At 33.1% G+C, this 21,809-nt stretch overlaps 1 protein-coding gene across 1 annotated transcript in view; it reads left to right on the top strand.

Annotated features, from left to right (window-relative positions):
* Window positions 1-21,809, top strand: part of LOC127736367 (carbonic anhydrase 1-like) — a 36,032-nt gene that overhangs the window by 1,102 nt on the left and 13,121 nt on the right. The window contains exons 2-4 of the mRNA XM_052246875.1: window positions 13,113-13,154; window positions 16,942-17,112; window positions 21,289-21,437. Of these exons, the coding sequence (XP_052102835.1) occupies window positions 13,113-13,154; window positions 16,942-17,112; window positions 21,289-21,437 (362 nt within the window). The remainder of the gene's footprint in view (window positions 1-13,112; window positions 13,155-16,941; window positions 17,113-21,288; window positions 21,438-21,809) is intronic.

The raw sequence follows: 21,809 nt of genomic DNA, 5'->3' as shown, positions 1-21,809 counted from the left end.
TGTCATTCAGTGATAAACAGATGTTCTTCATGAAATCGACACTGATATATTTACTGTCTTTCAATATCATGAAAATTGTTAAATCGTTCAAGCTACAGTTCTCTTGGAATGGTCTTTTATATCAATTTTGTCATTTAAAAAAAATGTTATTCAATTCTTTAATTCTTTTTTTTCCAAACTGTGTGAGATAAGGTGGGGCTCTGAACTAAACACAAACAATTCTTATTCTTGCAATACAGTTTATATCATGCTGTTTCAATTGTTCACTATACAAGTAGAAAAAATGCCCACTAGTAAAATACACAAATGAGGCATAAGGTCCAGTGACAAATATTTCTGTTATATTTGGGACGGAGAAAAGGGAAACCGTTTAAAAGATCTTCATTTACTATAAAAATATGTATTCAAACTTTATTTTTAGTTTTAATAATTAGTTTGTTCAAGTTTTTTTCCTATTTTGTAAATTTTTTTTAAAAAGAAAAAAAAAACAGTGCTAGTGCCTAAAAAGATTTTGTGAGGTAGAGGTAACGGTCTTCAAGTGATCAAAATGATCTATTATTTTCAAAAGTAGACAAATCAGTCATATTTAAATTTGACAACATTTGTTCACGGCTTTCGTGTGAGTTTAAAAAAAATTGAATGATAACAGCATAATAAGACTGAAAAATTCCAATTTTCTGTAAAGACACCCAAGATTTTTTTTACCTTGCGTAGACGTGCGTAAAATATAATTAAATTTTTTTTCATCAAAAAAATAACTTTACCAAAGGATGAAAACGCATAATATGTATAGTTTCTCAAAATTCAAAAGAATGGACAATTTTAACATTGATAAAACTTTTTTTGCTACAAACATTTTGAGAAAAGTTAAAAGCTAGCTAAGCGAACCTTTTATACCTTTTGTGTCGTCCATTGTCCAGTTTGGTGGTCAATCAAACTACTAATAGTGGAGTGACAAGTAAAATCAAAGCATCGTTGATGTTGTGATCCAGCCATATTCATAGCTAGTCATTCTTTCTGACCATACTTTTTTCTAAATTTTGTACTCTTTTCATTTCCAATCTTACTGTAAAATTTCTATGTTATTGTCCAAAGGTAGGGAATTTCGCAATATTGATGCAAATATAGATATATATACTGATCTTTCAATTTTAGACTCTGTCAGATTTTATTTTTGACAAGAATGGAAAGGAAAATCGTCAAACAAGTAATATATTTTTTATATGCCATTAAAAATGACAGGTTTAATAATTTTCAGAAAGAGGCCATACAAATGCACTTTCTCAACAACAAAAATTAAAAAAAATAATAATAATTTTTTATCTAAATTGGTGTTCATTCTTCATTAAGAAAAATACATTTCCTGAATTCAAATCTGAATGTACAAATACCTAATGCTGAGATATTTCCAATTAATGATAAATAGCAATATAATGAGATATAAATGTAAAACAAACAAATAAATTTTATTGCAGAAAATGCTAAGATATGAGTTATGCAGTTTTGTTTAATATTTCAACCAAATTTCTGATAATTGTAACTAATTTATTAGAACTTGATTAGTTTCTTATGTCAGATGATAATGGCACTGATTTTACAAATAGAATAAAATTTGCTTGCATTTTTTATACATATTTTTTTCATTTTAAGTTTTTTCTTTGAAAAAAAAAACACATCAGATTAATCATCCAGCTAGCTAGCAAAATTAACAGAATATTTTAATGTAGTGTAGATCAAAATAAATAATACATTTGTGGGTTTACTATTGAGGTCAAGAATGTGTGTATTGAGTTAGTTGTGTAATAAACTGTGTCTATTTAATTATGTAACAGGTCATGAAATATTAACTGTTTTGAATTAAGCCTGGGGTTGTTTCTAATTAATACTTATTTGAAAATCATGACAGTTGAAAAACATTCTGACTCTTACTTGCCTATGGAAAGAATTGGAGTAATACCATTTCAAAAAAGTGTGGGAATCAACTTAGATATATTAATACACATGTTGACCTACATTTCACTGAACAATAATTTAAACAAGCACAAGATACTAATATAAAACTTTCAAAATTCTTATCAACTGATTCAATTGATGTACAAATACTTTTTCAAATTAATTCATAAATGGTAAATCATCATAAATTTTGATTTAGAAAGGAACTATATACAAGTGTATATCTAAAATAAAGTCACTATTCGACCAATCTTTTCTTAATTCAAGGGCAAATAACATGTCAAAAGTTTGCAGTTGATGATTAAAATGGTGTAGAAAGTTTCTGCAAGTCATAAAAACACATATTTAGTTTCATGATATGTCTTCAACTTAGTATTCTGCACCATCTCTAAAACCAGAGTGATCGCATAGATACAGCATGGCTGAATCAAAAAGTAGTCGTTTAATGGACCGACTTACCTTACGGCTGAAAATCTACATAAGGACAGAGTAAACATCATACTATCATTTTAGCTCTGTCGTAGAGTTTTCTTATAGTGCAGACTTTTGTAAAATCGCGATAAAGTGTGACTTTTCGATTTTTTAGTTTTTCATCATCGAAACCGCAAATTAACATGTTTTCAGATAACAATACCTTTTTTCATTTAAAAGGCATAATCGTATTCTAAAGATTTAAATTTTTCACGAATGTTAAACTATGATATATTAATTATAAGAACATTGTTTTAAAATATTTATATCTTAAATCAAAAGTTTGACAAAACATACAAATTTAACTTTCACGAGCCTTTTTGATGTACTCATCATATATCAGTTTACCTGTTTATTTTTTATCTCAAATATTCATGAAGAATAATTCCCTTCTCCATTTTTGCCTTACTCATGGATTGCATTGTAGTTGACAATGAATTAAATTGAATTATGTCTTGATTTCTGCAAATAAGAACATAAATGTGCATTATTTTTGTGTCTAAATAATTGGCTTAGCACAGTTTTTAATTTTAGTAGCGTTTGAAGAATTTTATTCTTAAGTTTTACGGAGAGATTAATTCTATTCCACATCGGAATAGAACCAGATTTATACGAAAACTGTTCAGCATTTCTGTTAAATTTGTTCGCTCAGTGCCAAAAAGATTATAATCAAATGTAATGGGAATTATGCACTTTGCTAAATTGTTATCACTTAAAATTTGTCAAAAGCAACAGAAAAGTGGAATAATACACTTTTTGAGGCAATAGATGTGCGATAAGATAGTGTATATTGCCGTGTTCATGACAAACTCGATTCAACCTCCATACATAACTTTAAGAAAAAGGAACTGTACCATTCAGCATCCATTGTCAGTTACTTACTGAACCGGAAAAAAAGGAACTTGCTACTGATGATTTACATGACTCTGAGCATAGTGTTGCCACTGATGATTTACATGACTCTGAGCATAGTGTTGCCACTGATGATTTACATGACTCTGATCATAGTGTTGCCACTGATGATTTACATGACTCTGAGCATAGTGTTGCCACTGATGATTTACATGACTCTGAGCATAGTGTTGCCACTGATGATTTACATGACTCTGAGTATAGTGTTGCCACTGATGATTTACATGACTCTGAGCATAGTGTTGCCACTGATGATTTACATGACTCTGAGCATAGTGTTGCCACTGATGATTTACATGACTCTGAGCATAGTGTTGCTTTTTAAAGCATAACACAAAGTCAATACGACGATCTGTTTTAGATAAAACAATAATTTTTTTATGTGGTTCTTGCTAGATAAATTTGTTCCATTTTTTCAGAATTAATTGATATTAACCGCTAAACTGCAAGTGCAGATTAGAAAATCATAATAGGGATTCCTTTGTGGTTCAAATTTAAAAAAAAATCTGTGGGAATCAAATATTATTTTCAGTATTCCAGTTGGTGTTTCCGAGGTTATTCTGTTACCCGGGTCTGGTTGGTACCTGGGAAAGAATAAAGAATTATAAATACATTTTCATAATATTTATTTTACATATGGCATGTCGGTTTATCAGCAATATAATGATAAAGCCCGATGCATCTCGCAGGATACACATGATACCGTAAACCACCTAAACAACTGTATTGAAATTGTAACTATTATAATATAATAAAAAATAGGGGTCCCTACTTTTTACAAAACTTCACTGTCTCACATCCTTCCCCACTGAAAAAAATGTCGTCCCGACATTAGAAATAAAAGCAGATTCTTTGACACAATTAACAACCTCTTTCTTAACTGATATGTTTAACCATTTAATACTTCACATCAATTTCTTCTTAGGACTGTTAACTGACTATTTGGTCTTTATGGATATCACCATAATGTAATAAAATACATAATAATGTCACTTTAGAAATGGCCATTTTCCAAAAAGTCATTTGACATTTAAGCCTATTTTTGATGACCACAGTCATACTGAAGTTTCATTCAATTGGTACTGAACAGTTCAGACACGCAACTAAACTGTACTTTCACTATATGCTTTTTGTTTCTGTCATTTGAGTGGTTTTAATTCGTTGTTTCGTCACACGTCTTTTCACTTAAACACGGCTGTTCTGGTGTAACTAAAAAAACAGTTACTGAAATTTAATATGTTTGGAACATATATCGTGGCTGTATGAAACGGACATAAGGATGTTGATACGGTTGCTGATGTTGCTGAAACCATGGAACCGAATAAGGATTTAGATTGCTCTCCAAATGATTAGATGTGACTGTTGTTGGATATTGTCGTATATGATTCCTATTCACATCAAAAGTTTGTATGCTTGGCTTTCCGAGTGTATCGTATGTAAACCTTGCGGCAGGATGCCGTAACCGTGTTGGTTTGTCTTTGCTTGTTACATTCTCGATGTTATTCGGGATAATGATTTCAGATTCGTCGTCTGATACAGCATTAGGAACATTGACAGTTTCATTATCAACGTGAATTCCATCGGTCGGTAGTTTTGAATATCTATCAGTAGATCGGACCTTGTACGTTAAGTCATTTGAATTGTCACTATCTTTTTCACAGACATCATTATGTGGTGTGATCGTAGATTTTTGTGTTTTTCGGTGATCGGTTTTCTTTTTGTCACTTCCGTGAGCACTTGTTGTACTTTCTAGTGGTAAACTGTCGCATTGCATGAGAATGTTTCGATGTAGTACCCTATTTCTTCCGGTTCTGTTTTCCTTTTTAACCTCATAAACAGGACTTTCGTCATTAAGACGTCTAAAAACTACATATACGTTTTCTTCCCAATATGATCGAAATTTCCCCGGTCCTCCTCGTTCTAGAAGATTTCTAACTAATACACGGTCACCTTCTTGTAGACAGCTACTTCGCACCTTTGTGTCATATAGACGTTTTTCTTTAGTTGTAGACTTACAGGCATTTTCAGAGGCCAACTTATAAGCTTTCTGCATGTTTGATTTCCATTCCTTAGCATACATCGATGTATTGCATGAATTGTTTACTTTATTTTCAAATCCAAAAGTCAAATCGATTGGTAACCTTGGATTCCGTCCAAATAATAGATAAAATGGTGAAAATCCTGTTGTGTCGTAACGTGTGCAGTTATATGCATGAACTACTTTATGACAGTGATATTTCCATTGACTTTAGGTAACGTTCTTAACATGGAGAGTAAAGTTCTATTAAATCGTTCAACCTGTCCATTACCTTGTGGATGGTACGGAGTAGTCGTACTAGCTGCTACACCTGCTAGTTGATGTAAATGCTTAAATAGTTTGTTCTCAAATTCCCCTCCTTGGTCATGATGAATTCTTTGAGGAAAACCAAACTTTAATATAAAATCATTAAAGATTTTCTCGGCGACTGTCCTAGCTGATTTATTGCGTGTCGGATAAACTTGCGCAAATCTTGTAAAGTGATCCATAACCACCAGCATATATTCATAACCACCCGAACTTTCTAGATGTAAAAAATCAATTGACACTAGTTCGAATGGAGATGTAGTCTTGATGGACTGCATTGGTGCAATTCCCTTTTTCCTTGGTATCCTATCTTTCACGCAGGAACACTCATAGTTAATATATTGTTTTATGTCTTTGAACATATTAGGCCAATATAATCTTTCTCTGGTGAGAGCCCATACTCTTTCCTTTCCAAGATGTCCCATATCGTTATGTAGTTGTTTTAACACTAGTTTACGATAGTGCTTAGGTACGACTAACTGTTCTTTTATTTTTCCATCGATGGTTACTATTCTTTGTAAGATCCCCTTTTCATTTACCAGTAGTTTATTCCAATCCCTGACAAGAATTTTCTGTGCATGATTGAATTGATGTTTCTCGTGATCTGATGGAGATCTTTTATGAATCTTCAAATTTATTATCGGCCCTAAATCGAGATCCTGATTCTGTGCTTCGATAATATGTCTTAATGGTATTGTACCACTTGTCTGCAAATTAGTTTCTAATTTTTTTCCCGGATTTGTCAAACTCTGCGTTTTATCATTTGCTTGATCCACTTTCTCTGACATACTTCCGAACGGACTTGATAATTTTTCAACTTCATCGTCGGTCATTTCAACGGTGCATTTTGATAGTGTTACAGTCCAAACAATTTCACCCTTGGCTTGTGCGTCAGCAGTTTGTAGTGTTGTCGTAATACTATTATTTTCAATCGTTTTAGAGCAGCTATTCATGTAACCTTTAAAGCAGAATGGCATCCTTGACAATCCGTCAGCATCACCATTTTGAATGCCGGGCTTGTAATGAATCTTAAAATTGAAGTCGGCAAGTTCGGCCACCCATCTGTGTCTTGTCGCATCTAATTTTGCGGTAGTTAATATATATGTTAAAGGATTGTTGTCAGTATAAACGTCGAACTCATTTGTGTAGTAGAGGTAATCCCGAAAACGGTCACAGATTGCCCATTTAAGTGCTAAAAATTCCAACTTCCCAGAATGCAGGTGATAATTTTGTTCCGCCGGTGTCAACGTTCTCGATCCATATGCAACTACCCCTAAACGTCCGTCTGCCTGTGTCTGGTATAAAACTGCGCCTAACCCTTCTTGTGATGCATCTGTATGTACAATATAAGGTTTTTCGTATTGTGGATAAACCATTATGTTCGGCTTAACTAAACAATCTATCACTTCTGATAATATCATTGTATGTTCTTCTAACCATTTTATTTTTGTGCCTGACGAGGCCTGGTTCGTCGATTTGCCTTTAATTTTGCTCTTTTTCTGTGACTTATCATTGACTTTGAGCAAGTTGTAAATTGGTTTAAGTCGTTTTGAAAAATTAAGAATGTATTTCCTATAATATCCTACAAATCCCAAAATTTTTCAAAGTTCTCCTATAGTATTTGGTTTTCTTTCTTTTAGAGCAATCACTGCTTCCTTGTCTGCTGGGTCCATTTGGTATCCTGTCTCAGATATCAAATGTCCTAAATATCGAACTTCTCTTTTAAAAAGTTCACACTTTGAAGGGTTTAACTTTATACCCTTTTCTTTGAGCCTTCGCAATACAGTTCTAACGTTCATAAGGTGTTCATCAAAACTACTGTTGAATACTAATACATCGTCTAGATATGGTATGCAAATGTTATCTCTGATATCAAGATAATCTTTAACCTCTTGGTACAGTGGTTTTGGTATTGAAGTATATGACCTATTTACGGGAGTTTTGTCAGCTAATTCTATCTTCATTTTCAAGTCCGTGCACAACCGACTTCCCCATCCTTTGAAAAAGCTCCACACTCTTCCCTAAGCAGTTGCTGTATTCTATTTTTCTCGCTTAGCTCCAAGTTTGAACCTAGATCGATTGGTGGATCCCAAAGTTGTTCATTGTTATTGTCTAATATATCTTGTTTGTATGTGTGTTTAGTTTTACCGTCCTTATCTGGTATGCTAAAAACGCCTTTAACGTTCTGAAGCATTCCCATATTTACTTTCTTTGGTAAAATGACATCATGAGCTGATGTGTTCTCCACAACGACATTAATTTTTGAAGCGCTACCATTTCCACATCTTACAAGACTTTCTTGGATTCTTAGTTCTTCTGGTATATCGAAATTTCCTTCTGGCATGAAAACAGCTGATGTACTATTGCTGGTATCCCTCACGTGCGCAATTCCCTTAATCATAGACTGTGAGTGTCCTGGAATAATGATATCCCTTTTCCCGTTTCTTACGGAGCAAATGTCCCCATTACTAGATTTGATGATGCTCATTTCTGTGTTTATTCGATTGACTTTGATTCCCATCGAAGATTTAAGAATTTCAGCGGCATCTCTATGTTTTTCCATGTAATGTTCGATTACGTTATATCCTATAATCGGTTCATTCATGTCCGGATGTGAGCTAAGTAGGAATGGCACTTCTAGACTATTTTCTAATTTTTCCTCTTTGCTTTTCAATTTGAAGTTAACTTGTACCCATCCTTCATATGGAATTTCGCTGCCATTTGTCGAACGGACTATTAGTTTGCCATCCATCAATTCACACAATGGTCTGATTTCAGTTTCGTTCATCTTTTCTTTCAGCCATTGAACTGGGATGATTGATATCTGTGCTCCCGTGTCCCATAGAAGTCGAAATTCTTTCCCGTTCAAGGAGCAGTCAACCTCGCATTTCGATCCAACTAGTCTTACTAAATTTCTTTTTTGTTTTGATGAAAGCTGGAATACAGTTCCTTTCAATTCACTTACAGACACTTTCCGTATACTCGGATCCTGTCTGTCTTGTTTGTCTTTGGCTCTAAATCTATTTTTACATCCGGCTTTGAAATGTTCGGAACTTCCGCATATCCAACAATGAGAGCATTGTCCTCCATTTCCTGATTGTTGACATTGCGGACATCCTGGTTTTCTCTCTCGTGTGGTCTTGTTTGCCGTATGTTGTTGTTGTTGTTGTTGTTGTTTATAGGCATTTGTGACTAGCTGTCTGATTTCTGCCAATTCCCTTTTAACTTCATCCTTAAAATCTCCGAAAACATCGCTCTCTTCTGTCGCTTCTATCTTGTTTACTTTACCCCTGGACCCTTTACTTTTTGCTAATCTTTCATTCTCTCGTAACACCATCTGATTTAATGACGATATCAAAGTTTCGTCCCGCACATTTTTATCACTCAGAATAGGTCTCATTTCTTGCCTGATGTTGTCACTTTGTATGCCTGTCATAAGACTGTGTAGAAACATAGCTTGAACTAGATCTGGATGATATTGGTGTTCATCCTCAGTTTCATTGGATGCAAACATCACTCTCTGTCTTATATCAAGAGCCCGAAGTAGAAACTCTTGCGGATTTTCTTTTTGCGATTTTGATAAATTGCAGAGTTCTGTATATAACTCTGTCGCTGTCTTTTCGCGATAATGCGCTCTAAGTATTCCCCTCAAGGTTGATAGAGTCAAGTTACTCCTTCCTTCTAAGTAATTACGTAAACTAGACCCTGCAGTGATGGACCGTATTACAACTTGGATTATTTCTCTGTCATCGTATCCTTTTTCCGTTCCTGCCTCTATTTGACGAATTAAACTAGTGAATGAAATGCAAGATTTTGAGTCGCCAATTTGTCCAGAAATCTTGAAATCTTTTCTCCATAATGAGCATTTATCCTTTAATAATGGTGTTATTTCAACGATATTTCGGGATCATCAACCTCTTGTTCCTCGTCTTTAGCTGTTTCTTCTATTCCTTTAGCTACCAGTATTTCAGTTGGTGTTTTACTCCCGATAAGATCATTTATTTGTAATAGGGTCGTGGTGCCTTTATCTTCATCTTTCTGCTTATCTTTCAAAAACTGTGTGATCAACTTTATTGCCTTTACCTTGGTTAATTGAGAAACGTCCTCGGCAGGTATTTCTAGTTCGGTAATTAGGGTCTTCAAAACAACCAACGGTTGAATGTAAATCTTTCCTGTAACCTCCAATCTAAATTCCTCCTCCTTCTCTGTTTCTTTAACCATGCTTGACTTTTGTTTGATCTTTCACTTTGTTGTCATATTTGCAGCCAACATATCCCGGACGAGCCCCCAGAAAATGTTACCCGGGTCTGGTTGGTACCTGGGAAAGAATAAAGAATTATAAATACATTTTCATAATATTTATTTTACATGTGGTATGTCGGCTTATCAGCAATATAATGATAAAGCCCGATGCATCTCGCAGGATACACATGATAGCGTAAACCACCTAAACAACTGTATTGAAATTGTAACTATTATAATATAATAAAAAATAGGGGTCCCTACTTTTTACAAAACTTCACTGTCTCACAATTCGCCCACACAGATGAAAACGGAATTGAAATATTCAGATACAGAAACAAGTTTTGTTAACAATCCCACACCTCAAAATGACCAGATCCGTCATTGTAAATGCAAAAAATGTGAGAAGCAGTCAAAAATCGCTTGACTACGAGTTTTGAAAGAGTTTGTAAATGTGCGTAGAAAGAAATCCAAATTAATATTTTTTTCTGATAACAATATCTTTTACATTTAAAAGGTATAATCATGTTTAGGCTATAATTTTTAGTGAGGAACTTTCAAGAAAGTTTAACTTTGATATATTAATTATAAGAACATTGTTTTAAAATATTAAAATCTTTAATTAATGAGTATATTTTTTTACTTGTACATTTAGTATATAAGGACAGAAAACGCAAATCATATTTTTTTACAAGACCAACAGAAGTCACTTTGCTATTTATCATTTTATTTCATTATTCCTAAAATCCAACGTCGGAGTGGCCATTCCTGCCTATAAAGACAATTGGTGTTACATATTAAAATTTCATGTCCAGACATAATACACACTAGAACAACTCCAACGAATGTTAAATAAGGTTCTATAACAATAACCAGCCAACTATGATAAATTTAAGTAATAAATTGGGTAGGGAGAAAAATACAGATTTTAAAGATAATTTCTTGTTACAACGATCAAATTATACTGAAACAAACTTTTTGCTAGAATTAGAAAAAGCCATGTGTCTGCATTGGCATTTTTTCAAGATAGAATAAGTGTATTTAAAGCAAAAGAACGTTTTAATTTCTACAGTCAACAAAATTATTGACTTTATAAAGCAAATTCGCCTTGTTAGTTCGTTTGTTTATTGATTCTTAAAATACTGACTGCAAACAATTTCCTACTCTGATTGATTCAGTGCTATTTTCATAAAGTGCGTTTAAGGTGGTACATAACACTACAGGGAGATAACTCTGTAAAAATCAGCTGAACGTTTTAATGACGTTCTATTGTTACGGAAATATTAAGCTTATCCATGATCAACATTAGTGTTTGTCAAACTGCTATACATCCAATGAAATTTTTCCGATAAAGTGTGTGGTTTAAATTTTTTGAAATTTTTATATTTTTGTCAAAGGGTCAAAGTAAATATTTTGTAAACATTTTATGAAAATTGAACGAGCCAAATTAATTTTAGTCAAGGTGTTTGGTACCACCTTAAGTGAACTATAGTATAAGAAACACTGAATTCCATTAAGAAATCAAAACACTATAGCTGACAGTACATAAGTTTTATTAAATATTTTCAGGAAATGAGAAAATAGGTAAAGCCAATTTCCCTTATAATTTCATAACTCACAGGGCCCAAATCAGAAAGATGCAACCCTTAATAGAATTTAAAAATTATAGAGAATATATAATGTACTCAAAATATTTGTAACAATGTTTACATACTTTTATAATTTCATCTATGATTAATTCAATTAATTCATATTTCAATAAAATCAGCTCTGTGCACAATCTACTGTTGTTGAGAACGCCGTGGACAAAATTATGCTCCGATGATTCGAACTTCTTTTAGCAAAATTAACCGTTTTACGTTAGGAGTCAACACACAACTTTTGTCTTGTTTTGGTAAAAAATGTGGAACTCATGTATTTTTTTTATATAACTGCCGAAAATCATCAAAATGCAGATATGAGCTATCTGTAAGCATTTATTTTGTAATTAGAAATAAGCTATAGTATTGTTATCACTTCAAAGTACACACAGGAAGCTGGGATACTATACTTATAAGTTAAGATTGAACTTCAATCTCGAGTAAAATAAATGCACGGGGAATTGGCCATATACATTAATACAATGAATTTCACTTTAATACTTAATATGAATACAAAGTGTGTATACATATATGCAACAAACATACGCTTTGGCAAAACCATTTAAGATCTGTTGTGTATGTCTGAGAAAGTTTGAACATTGTTTTGAAATTAGCTGACTAGAGGTTTTTTTTCCTGTTCCTTTTCTCTTTTTAACCTAGTGTCGAAATGTCGATTTCTTCAGCAGAAATACCTAAAACTTACTAAAAAATGAAAACAACACGTTATAAATGTCATGCGTCCGAAGCACTTTACTGGATTTACCTCCTTCACCAGGAACGCTCAAAACCGAATATTTGAAAGCCAAGGATGTATAAGAAATGAAACAAATTTCCTTAATAAACTACAACGATTATTTGAGTTCCAAGATAACCGCCACAATTTCAAGACCGCTTCGAAGAAAGGATGATCTCGTTTACCTCAGGCCATCGGTATGTACACATTTCTGTTGCATTTCCCTCGGCGACTAACATCAAGGATTTTTTTTAATTAGCCACTAAGCTTCATATTAGTAAGCATTACCGTCTGATATTACATATCCGTCATTTATCTGCCTTATGTTTGCCGCATATATGTATGCCTCTTCACATAAATTGATACACATATCAAAAAAATCGTTGCATTTTTTTCAGCAACTGCAAATCAGAGCATCTATATATTTGGTACCAAGCATATCTGTGGTAATCTATACACTGTTGACACTTTTCAGAACCGTTACTGATATACTTCTAGTTTTCCGCCTACATACAGCTTCTTTTACATCGATGCACGAATAAGAAGTTTTCTTCAAATTATTATCAGGAATTTCATGTCATAGCTTTGTATTTTGGTATCAAGCTCCATATGGTAAGCTGGACCGTGAAACACATTTTCAAATCAGTCACTTCAAAGTACTTCATGTTTAATGCATACATGAATGTTCTTCATATAGGGAAAATATCGCTTAGATGTTGTAATCTGCTTTCCGTAATTTTGATCTTGATACTGATCAATATAAATGATATATGATGATGTTTTTTTTTATTATTGATCTCTATTAATTTGATTTTAGTTCATGGTCATGAGTCACCGTGGGGATACCATCATGGCATCGGTAAGTCATGTTAACATTAGAAGTTGTTTGTTTTTATGCCACATTTCTGTTAGAAATTGTGTGTTTAGATCACAGATCATAAACTTAGACAAGAACATTTATGAAACTGTTTTAATGCCAACTACTGCTTCTGTTGTGGTTGATAATGATTAATATCCAGTGGCAAATATTACAAGCATAAATATATCACATATTGTGTATTTCAAGAATTTAGAAAATGTAACGGTAAATTGATTTTTTTGTTAGATCAAGTATAAAAATGTATACGATTAGACTACACATATCTATTTCATCATGATTGTCAGGTTTTTTGAATATCATTTTATTAAATTAAATGGGTGCTTGTAGATTTTCACTTTCAAATTATTGCTTCGCATCACGGTGCGGAGCTATTAGTTTCAGTCGATATACACGCCATCGTGAAACAATGACTTATCACATATAGATTCTGATTGGTTGCTTTATGATGTGACTGAGACACAGCAATAGCTTCTGGCTTAAACGAGATAAAGAATTACAGACTTTTCTCGTCTCAGGATAAGACATCGAATGCCGGAAAATTAGCTATGTGTATTTCAGTTCCGATCAACTGTCATTAATTCATGTTAGTTTTATTATGTATATATTACACACTGAAATTCAATATTGAAATATCAATTATCAATACGTGTTTATTTTTCTTTGTTAATATGCAATATGCACGATTTGTTTTGCTAAACAATGTTCCTATACAATGTTTACAAAAATGCATTATCTGTATTTTAAAACTTCTGCCAATCTAGACACACCTCCAGAGATGCACACCTCCTATTTCCAATACTAAATCAACAACCACATGCACACATACATTGTACTATTACCATAAATTAGGATAGAGCGAAGCAGTCCACAGCTTTTTAGAAAGCTCAAACTTGTTGCAATTACTTCCACAAATCATACCCAGACGCATAGACTATTTCCGGTTTGGAATTATAATAATATAGAATATCAGGCGTGTGTTACCTGTGTTACAACACCTTATAAGTATGCTGTAGTTTCATTGGTTGATATCCAGTTTTATCTTATGAATACCATTCATATTTCACCGCTGCCGGGATATTTGCACTTTTTTTCACCTCTCTGTCGAGGTGTGTTTGCCAAAACATATACGCTTTTTTTTTTATCTTCACGGAGGATCTCGATCATTTGTGGTTTTCATTAAATGCATGTGGTTTTGTTTAGTTTTGATAGCGAATGAATAATGAAATTACATCGAATGTTTAAACCAACCATTCCTAATAAATATTCGCCTTGCAGCTCAGAAAATGTATATAAATTTTGTCTTACATATTTGCATTAAGGCCACAGACTTATTGAATATTCTGCAAACTGTAAATACTTCCAAAATCATGAGCCTCAATATCAGATCGCCATTGATATTCAGATATAAGCAAAAATTTACCAAAATACATTTTATAAAGATGTTAATGTGTGTAAAATATCTTTTTTAGTAAAGCATGCTCTTTATTTTGTATAAATAGTTTGTGTAAAATGGCAATGAATAGTCAAATATATCATTTTCAACATATTTATGACGTAAAACGGTGACATCACACTTAACCTTATCTGCATTATAGCGTCCAGAATATATCAACCGGTTCGTTTATAAATAAGATTAACATAATTTTGAAAGTATTGAAACATTTAACCATGTTTGCGATTTCAGGAGCTAAATAATAAATCTTATCATACATCCTCTATTGCATTTGAAACTTTTAAATTTATCTCCCCTCAATATAGGTGGCGCGCTGTTGTTATAGTAACAAGATGGCAGCCCACTACGAAAACGTGAAATTATTTATGCGCATATGCGAAAGAGAGAAAATAAAAAGTGATTGATTGTGGATTCAATAATGGATTGCTTTTTGTATTGAATTATCTAATGTTATGAGGTTTTTTCCTCTATAATAGTTACATTCCAACTGATTGAAATTAAACCTGCAATTCTTAATAATTTCTTAATTTATTTACTGAAGAAATGTGTTATATATCAAAGTACTGTAACTTAATGTGAAAAATATTAAATCACACGGTCATGAAGTTTGTTTTATAAATAACGCATACAAGATTTTCTGCTAAACGAATTAAGACCAACAGGATATTTCTGTACATAACCAAAAATTAAACCACAACATGATTTATTAAACTTATTTTCTTTACCTTTGAGCGCATTTACATAAAATCTTAATTATTGTTGTTGTTTCACTGAAGCCATATCTTTTATGTTAGTCATTGCTTCTCATGTTTATATATAGCTTTCAAGATATATTTCCCAATCTTATATAAATATAAAATATAAATCGAAAATGATTACATTGAACTAATTTGTTGTTATTTAGGTATACAGTTTGTTACATCATATTGAGACATGCATAATACAAAACGTATACGCAATATCAAAATGAATAAATTCATATTAAATTATAACGATTTAATAATTAAGTTAAACAATTGTACACAGTTTCAAAAAAAAAACATATACGAGTTTTGCCTATTGCCATATAGTCATCCTCTAACCAAGCGAAATTTTCTTCAAAGATAGTTGTGTCGATATCATGATTCAATATTCGATGTTGGATATCAATAAAGTTGTTATATACTTGACCGTCTTATAAAATGTAACGCGATAATACCTTTGAAAATCTTTAATTTATGTTTTCTCGTGATCACACAAAGAAAAGAAAAAAAAAGTTTATTAAATATGGTAACGGCATGGAACATTAATTTATTTTTTTGTAGAAATTAAAGAGGAATTTTCAGCACTGTACATAGACACAATATCCATTGAGCTTTAAAAAAAGTTCATCGTTCATTGAAAGTAAACTATCTGATTAAGTGATCAATGCATCAAGTCTACATTCTTGGCCGATCATACATTCACCAGATTTAAAGAATTTCTGTTGCTCGTCAAAGGTGGTTAAGTTTCAAAGGGGAATAAGAACCCATACGTTGAAGAGAAAGAGATATCACCATTATCAAAACAAAAAACTACAAAATGAAAAACATAATTCCAAAAAATACAACACACAAACTAAAACATTGAGCAACACGAGCGCCACCCAAAACTGGTGTTTACTCGGATGTTCATGAAGGGTTTCGATTTACAGATGATTGAAATGGACTTATCGTTGTTCGTTGCTTGTCAATCAATTAAATCAATCAAATCGAAACTTGTATTCAAGGGAACGATTAGCGAATGTTACAATAATGTATACTGATATAAAAATCAGATAATGAGATGTCGGTAGTAATATTAATTAAATGAAATTGTCTAGCTATTGTTTTTAACAGCGATGAATGGTATTTTGCTTACTTTAAGTTGTGCTATTGATTCAATTTGTTATCGCCGCAACATTCCACTTCAATTAATAATGCGGTCAATATTTTGCCTGAAAAAATGTTGTATTTAGCATCGGACGCACGCAATTACTGTAAATCAACTTATTTTCGCGGGTACTTTATTTCGCGATGAGCCCTTTACAGCAAACTACGCGGCAATTTATTGTCACAGTTTTCAAACTTTCTTGATGTATTTTTATAATGGAAAGACCTAAGTGTTACATATTCGCGACGATGTAAATTTTGGTTATTTTTTCTACTCGCGATATCGCGAAATTGGTTGGTTTACAGTTTTATATTGTTATTTTTCTGTATTTATCATTGTATTTATCATTCATTTGCAAATAACTGACATTTATTATGTTTTATAACAGTCAAAATCTTCGTTTTTTGTTTTGTTTTTAATTAGACCCAGAGCATTGGAAGATCAAAGACTCGACATGTGATGGAAAGCAACAGTCTCCAATAGATATTAAGACAGATAATGTCAAGTTTGACCCAAGACTACGAAAATTCAATTTTACCGACCTCTTATTGCATAGAGATGTTAAAGTGAAAATTCACAACAACGGACATACTGGTACGTATTTAAAAAAAAAATAAACTGTTGCCTAATTTATATATCCTAAATATTTACATCAATTCATGATTTTAAAATGTTATTGAGCATTATGCATTGCCGTTGAAGATATGGTAGAAAACATATTGTAATTCGCATGTTTTTTTTTTAATTGTACATCGACAACCAAAATGAACTAATTTTTATCTGAAAGCCGATACCAAGATTTAACTTGACTGCCGATGATATGGTCCTTATCCATTTTTTAAGATTAATACACAAAATAACAAACTCTATCAAAATTGCTGATTTGCGCCATATTTAAGCTTAAATTGTCAAACATCGACTCGATTTTTTTTCAGCGTCAAAGTACACACATCCATCCCTTATACTGTAAATTTAAGATTAAAAAAGAATTGAAATTATTATACTTCATGTCAAAATGCCAGATTTTGATTGGTTAATACGAGGGAGACAATTTACTCTATTCTATGGTAAATACTGTATTACCCTTCATGGAGATGCTTGATCAAGTGTGCGATTTATTAAATACGACTCTATCCTACGGCAAATACTCTATTACCCTTCACGGAGACGCTTGATCAAGTGTGCGCTTTATCAAATACGGATGGTTGTTATGTACAAGACGTCAAACGGTTTATTACTTTGAATTTGAAATTTAATCGACAGTAATAACAGAACATTCAGTATAACAAATTAAATAACACATATCTGAGAGGGTGATAGAGCAGATTGCTACCCCTCGAAAAGACATTGTCAACCTTGGCTTCGCCTCAGTTGACAATGTTTTGTCGGGGTAACAATCTGCTCTATCACCCTCTCAGCTATGTGTATATTATATAATGATCCCCGTTAGAAATGTTAGAATTCGTCTTATAAAATGATGATGATGATGATGATGATGATGATGATGATGATGATGATGATGATGGCTGAATTAATATGCATATTCAGGACGAGAATATGTTAATGTAATATGAATATTAACCCTGCTTTGTACTCAACCGACACGCTGAGCCGGATTTTTAACGTGCTAGTTCACAAGGTAACAGTCCACAGGAAGACATGTCACCTTACCTGGACACATTATTCTGACTCCTAGCCGACCAGTTTTTGTTTTTACTCCTTAATGCCGCGGGCTTAGCGGGGAAGCAGCAAATACCAATTTAAAAATCTTTGGATTGACCCATCTTGGGTTCGAACCCACGACCTCCCGCACTGGAGGCGAATACGCTACAACGAGACCACCGATTTCGTTTTATAGGAATAGCGTTACCAGATATTGTTTTACTTTGTATTCTGAAAATAAAAATTAGAAGATTGACTATTCACCAAAAACCAAAGGACAAAGTATTATCTGTATTGTTCCACATACGAATAGCTATGTGCCACGGTATATTTAGGAAGCGAATAGTTGAACAAATAGCTATAGAGTAACACAAGAAAAAAAAACCTGCATGTGCTTATTATCTCCTTGTGTGTTTCATTCGAACGAGTGATGAGGTCAAAACGTTTATAACTTCACAATTGCAGCTTTATTAAACAGTTTAAATTTCGCTCTCCGAAAGGTTCATAGGAAATTTCCAACAATTTTGAAGGGGGAATTAAAAGCATGTTTTTGAGTGATATCAAAGGTATTTCACATTTCTACTCAAAATGATATGCATGAAATAATACTTAACATGGAGATATATAGCACCTTAAAATTTTTCCGTTTTTAAATTTAGAAATTATAAAGCAACAAAGATTTCAACTCTCCCAGGCAAAATTTACCGTCGATAGATTTTGCTGGTTAATTTAGGTCCTTTTTGGTCATATAGCCCTTCAATTGTTTCGGTTTTTATACATCATTGGCTTTCAAATATCCGGTTTTGAACGTTCCTGATGGAGGTAAATCTAGAAAAGCGTTTAGAGTGCATGCAATTTATAAAGTGTTGTTTTCATATTTTTAAAAATGAAACAAATCTAGAATCAGACATTTAATTGTCCAAAAGTCTATTAAACGAACATAATATATTAACAAGAATGCACACGTAGAAATGTCACGCCTGCTTTACCGTTTATAATTGAATCTTTCAGAAAACTCTATTTAAAAAAAAGACGCTTTCTTCATTATCAATGGTCCATGATGGTGAGGTCAAATTCATAAATGTATAACTTACAATCATTCTGTACAACAAATACAGTTGGCCTATAAATCATAGTCAAAAAGAGGAGAAAGATACCAAAGGGACATTCAAATTCATAATTCGAAAATAAACTGACAACGCCATGGCAATAAAAGAAAAAGACCAAAAGACAAACAACAGTATACAAAATATAACATAGAAACTAATGACTGAGCAACACGAACCCCATCAAAAACTGGGGGTGATCTCCGGAAGGGTAAGGATATTTTGCCTCATATGTGTAACTTAGAATTTGTAGTCGCTTTAAAAAAAACACTGGAATTAATCAAAGAACCCAGAAAGAAGATCGAAATTATATGAACACTCTCGGTTGGATTGATTCATATGATGAAGACAGTTTAATTGAGGTCTGGAGCTGGCATGTCAGTAACTGCTAGTAGTCCTTTGTTAATCTATGTTGATCTTTGTCATTTTGCTTAGTTTCTTCTGTTATCTCTTCTACCATCGGATTCGGACTTCTTTTAAACTGAATTTTACTGTGCGTTTTGCTGTGTGTTTTTTATTTTACATTGGCTAGAGGTATAGAAGAGGGTTGAGATCGCGACGCATGTTTGCGCCTGTCTCAAGTCAGGAACCTCTAGCCTTTGTTAGTCTAGAGTGCTGTTTTTTAAAGTTTGGTTCATTTGTATGTTTTGGAGTTTAGTGTGGCTTCCATTTCGCTGAACTAGTAAACGTTATTGTAACGGGGCCGGCTGAAGCCCGCATCCGGGTGCGAGTTTTTCTCACTGCCTTGACAACCCATTGGTGGCCTAGAGCTGTTTTCTGCTCTTTGGTCGGTTTGTTGTCTCTTTGACACATTCCGGTTTCCATTCTCTATTCTATGAACACCTTACAATCATTATTGAAACAAAATATAGTAACTTATTATGTCTGAAAAACTGACATAATCAAAAACACTCAACGTTGACGAAAGAAAAATGGTTAGGATGTCAAGGTAAGATGAACCTTGCCACACATGTTCACCATACAACCATTCTACATATCAAATTTAGTTGACCTATTTCTTTTAAAGTGACGAAAGACTCACACAAACGCTACGCTGACCGATGAATCTAGAGAAAGGTCAAGGGCAGTTATCCAAGTCGGACGAAATTATTCTATACATCAAATCACTTATCGTATCCGAGAAACTGGACACATCTCGAAAAAGAACGTTGATCAATAATGAACCAATAAAGAGGGTTCAAGGGCAACTTAAACTTTTTGTGACGGACATGTTTATGCACACTAAATGTATAACTGATATAATCATGAAACATTTATACGTTCATCAATGAACCATGAACATGAAATGAAGGTCAGATGAACACTTTTAGATAGAGATGTACATCCTACAAAGGTCCTTTTTGCCTATATTTGATCTGATAAACTGACCTTATCGCAAAAAATTACCATTGACCATTAAAGTGAGGTCATGACAGCTGGTCTCTCGCAGGTGGTAATGTGCACCTTAAATTGATTCTATTTTTGCCAAATATAGTTGACCTGTAATGATTACTAACACTTATAGTTGACTTATAACTATTATTTTACAGTAACTGTAAAAGATCATGTGAAAAACCTATACAGTTTAATGCGGTCATTGAACTATGAAAACAAGGCCAAAGACAACGGGTATACGCAGGACGGAAACGTGAGATCATAAGGCATCTACAAATAAGATATTGCTTCTCTTGATCTAAATACCATTTGAAATGTTTTGTTTATATAAAACGCTAACAACGCCGCTGTCGCATTTTGGTAAGCATCCCCTTGTCTCGAATGTTGCAGGCGAGACTTTATTGGCTTACAGAGATTTGATAGTCTGTGTATAATTTAAGCATAAGTACGCTGATGAAAATCGTCGCGAATTTGTAAAAAAAACGGATCCCCCTTTTATAAATACATCATGGAAATTAGAAGATCGTGAAATCGGCTAGAAATGGCTCTGCGCGAAATAAAATATCCACAGATAAGCTGGTTTTCCATAATATGATAAACATTTCAGTACAAGTTGACATGGAGGATCATACTATAAAGGTGACAGGGGGTGGATTGCCGGGAACGTATATTGTGGATCAGTTTCATTTCCACTGGGGATCAGTTGATACCAGAGGATCAGAGCATGAAATTAATGGAAAACATTTCGCAATGGAAGTGAGTAACAACCTCTAGATCAATTTTTTTTTCAATTTTGATTTGCAATTAAAATTTGGACAACATTTCCTTTAAAAAGTTTACATTTTATCAAATGTAGACCAAGGCTAGATAAATTTGTATATATATTCAACATATATGTCAAAACTTGCAATCGCTGGGTAACAAAAAACGGTTTCTAGATAATTGGGCCAAGGGTCAATCGAAAAATTTATATTTGATGCGAGTGTTACCTACATATATTGTCAAAAAGCTTTGAATTCACTTTTGCTTCAGACATTTAAAAATGGATTAAAATTATCAAACGACAATTTTGAATTCATTTGATGAGTACTTATTTACAAAGACACATCCACGTCAAATAAGTTGACA

Source organism: Mytilus californianus, unplaced genomic scaffold, assembly GCF_021869535.1.
Source record: "Mytilus californianus isolate M0D057914Y unplaced genomic scaffold, xbMytCali1.0.p SCAF_30, whole genome shotgun sequence".
Classification (NCBI taxonomy): Eukaryota; Metazoa; Mollusca; class Bivalvia; order Mytilida; family Mytilidae; genus Mytilus; species Mytilus californianus.
Note: the sequence above shows the minus strand (reverse complement) of the source record. Positions and strands in the feature narration are given on the sequence as shown.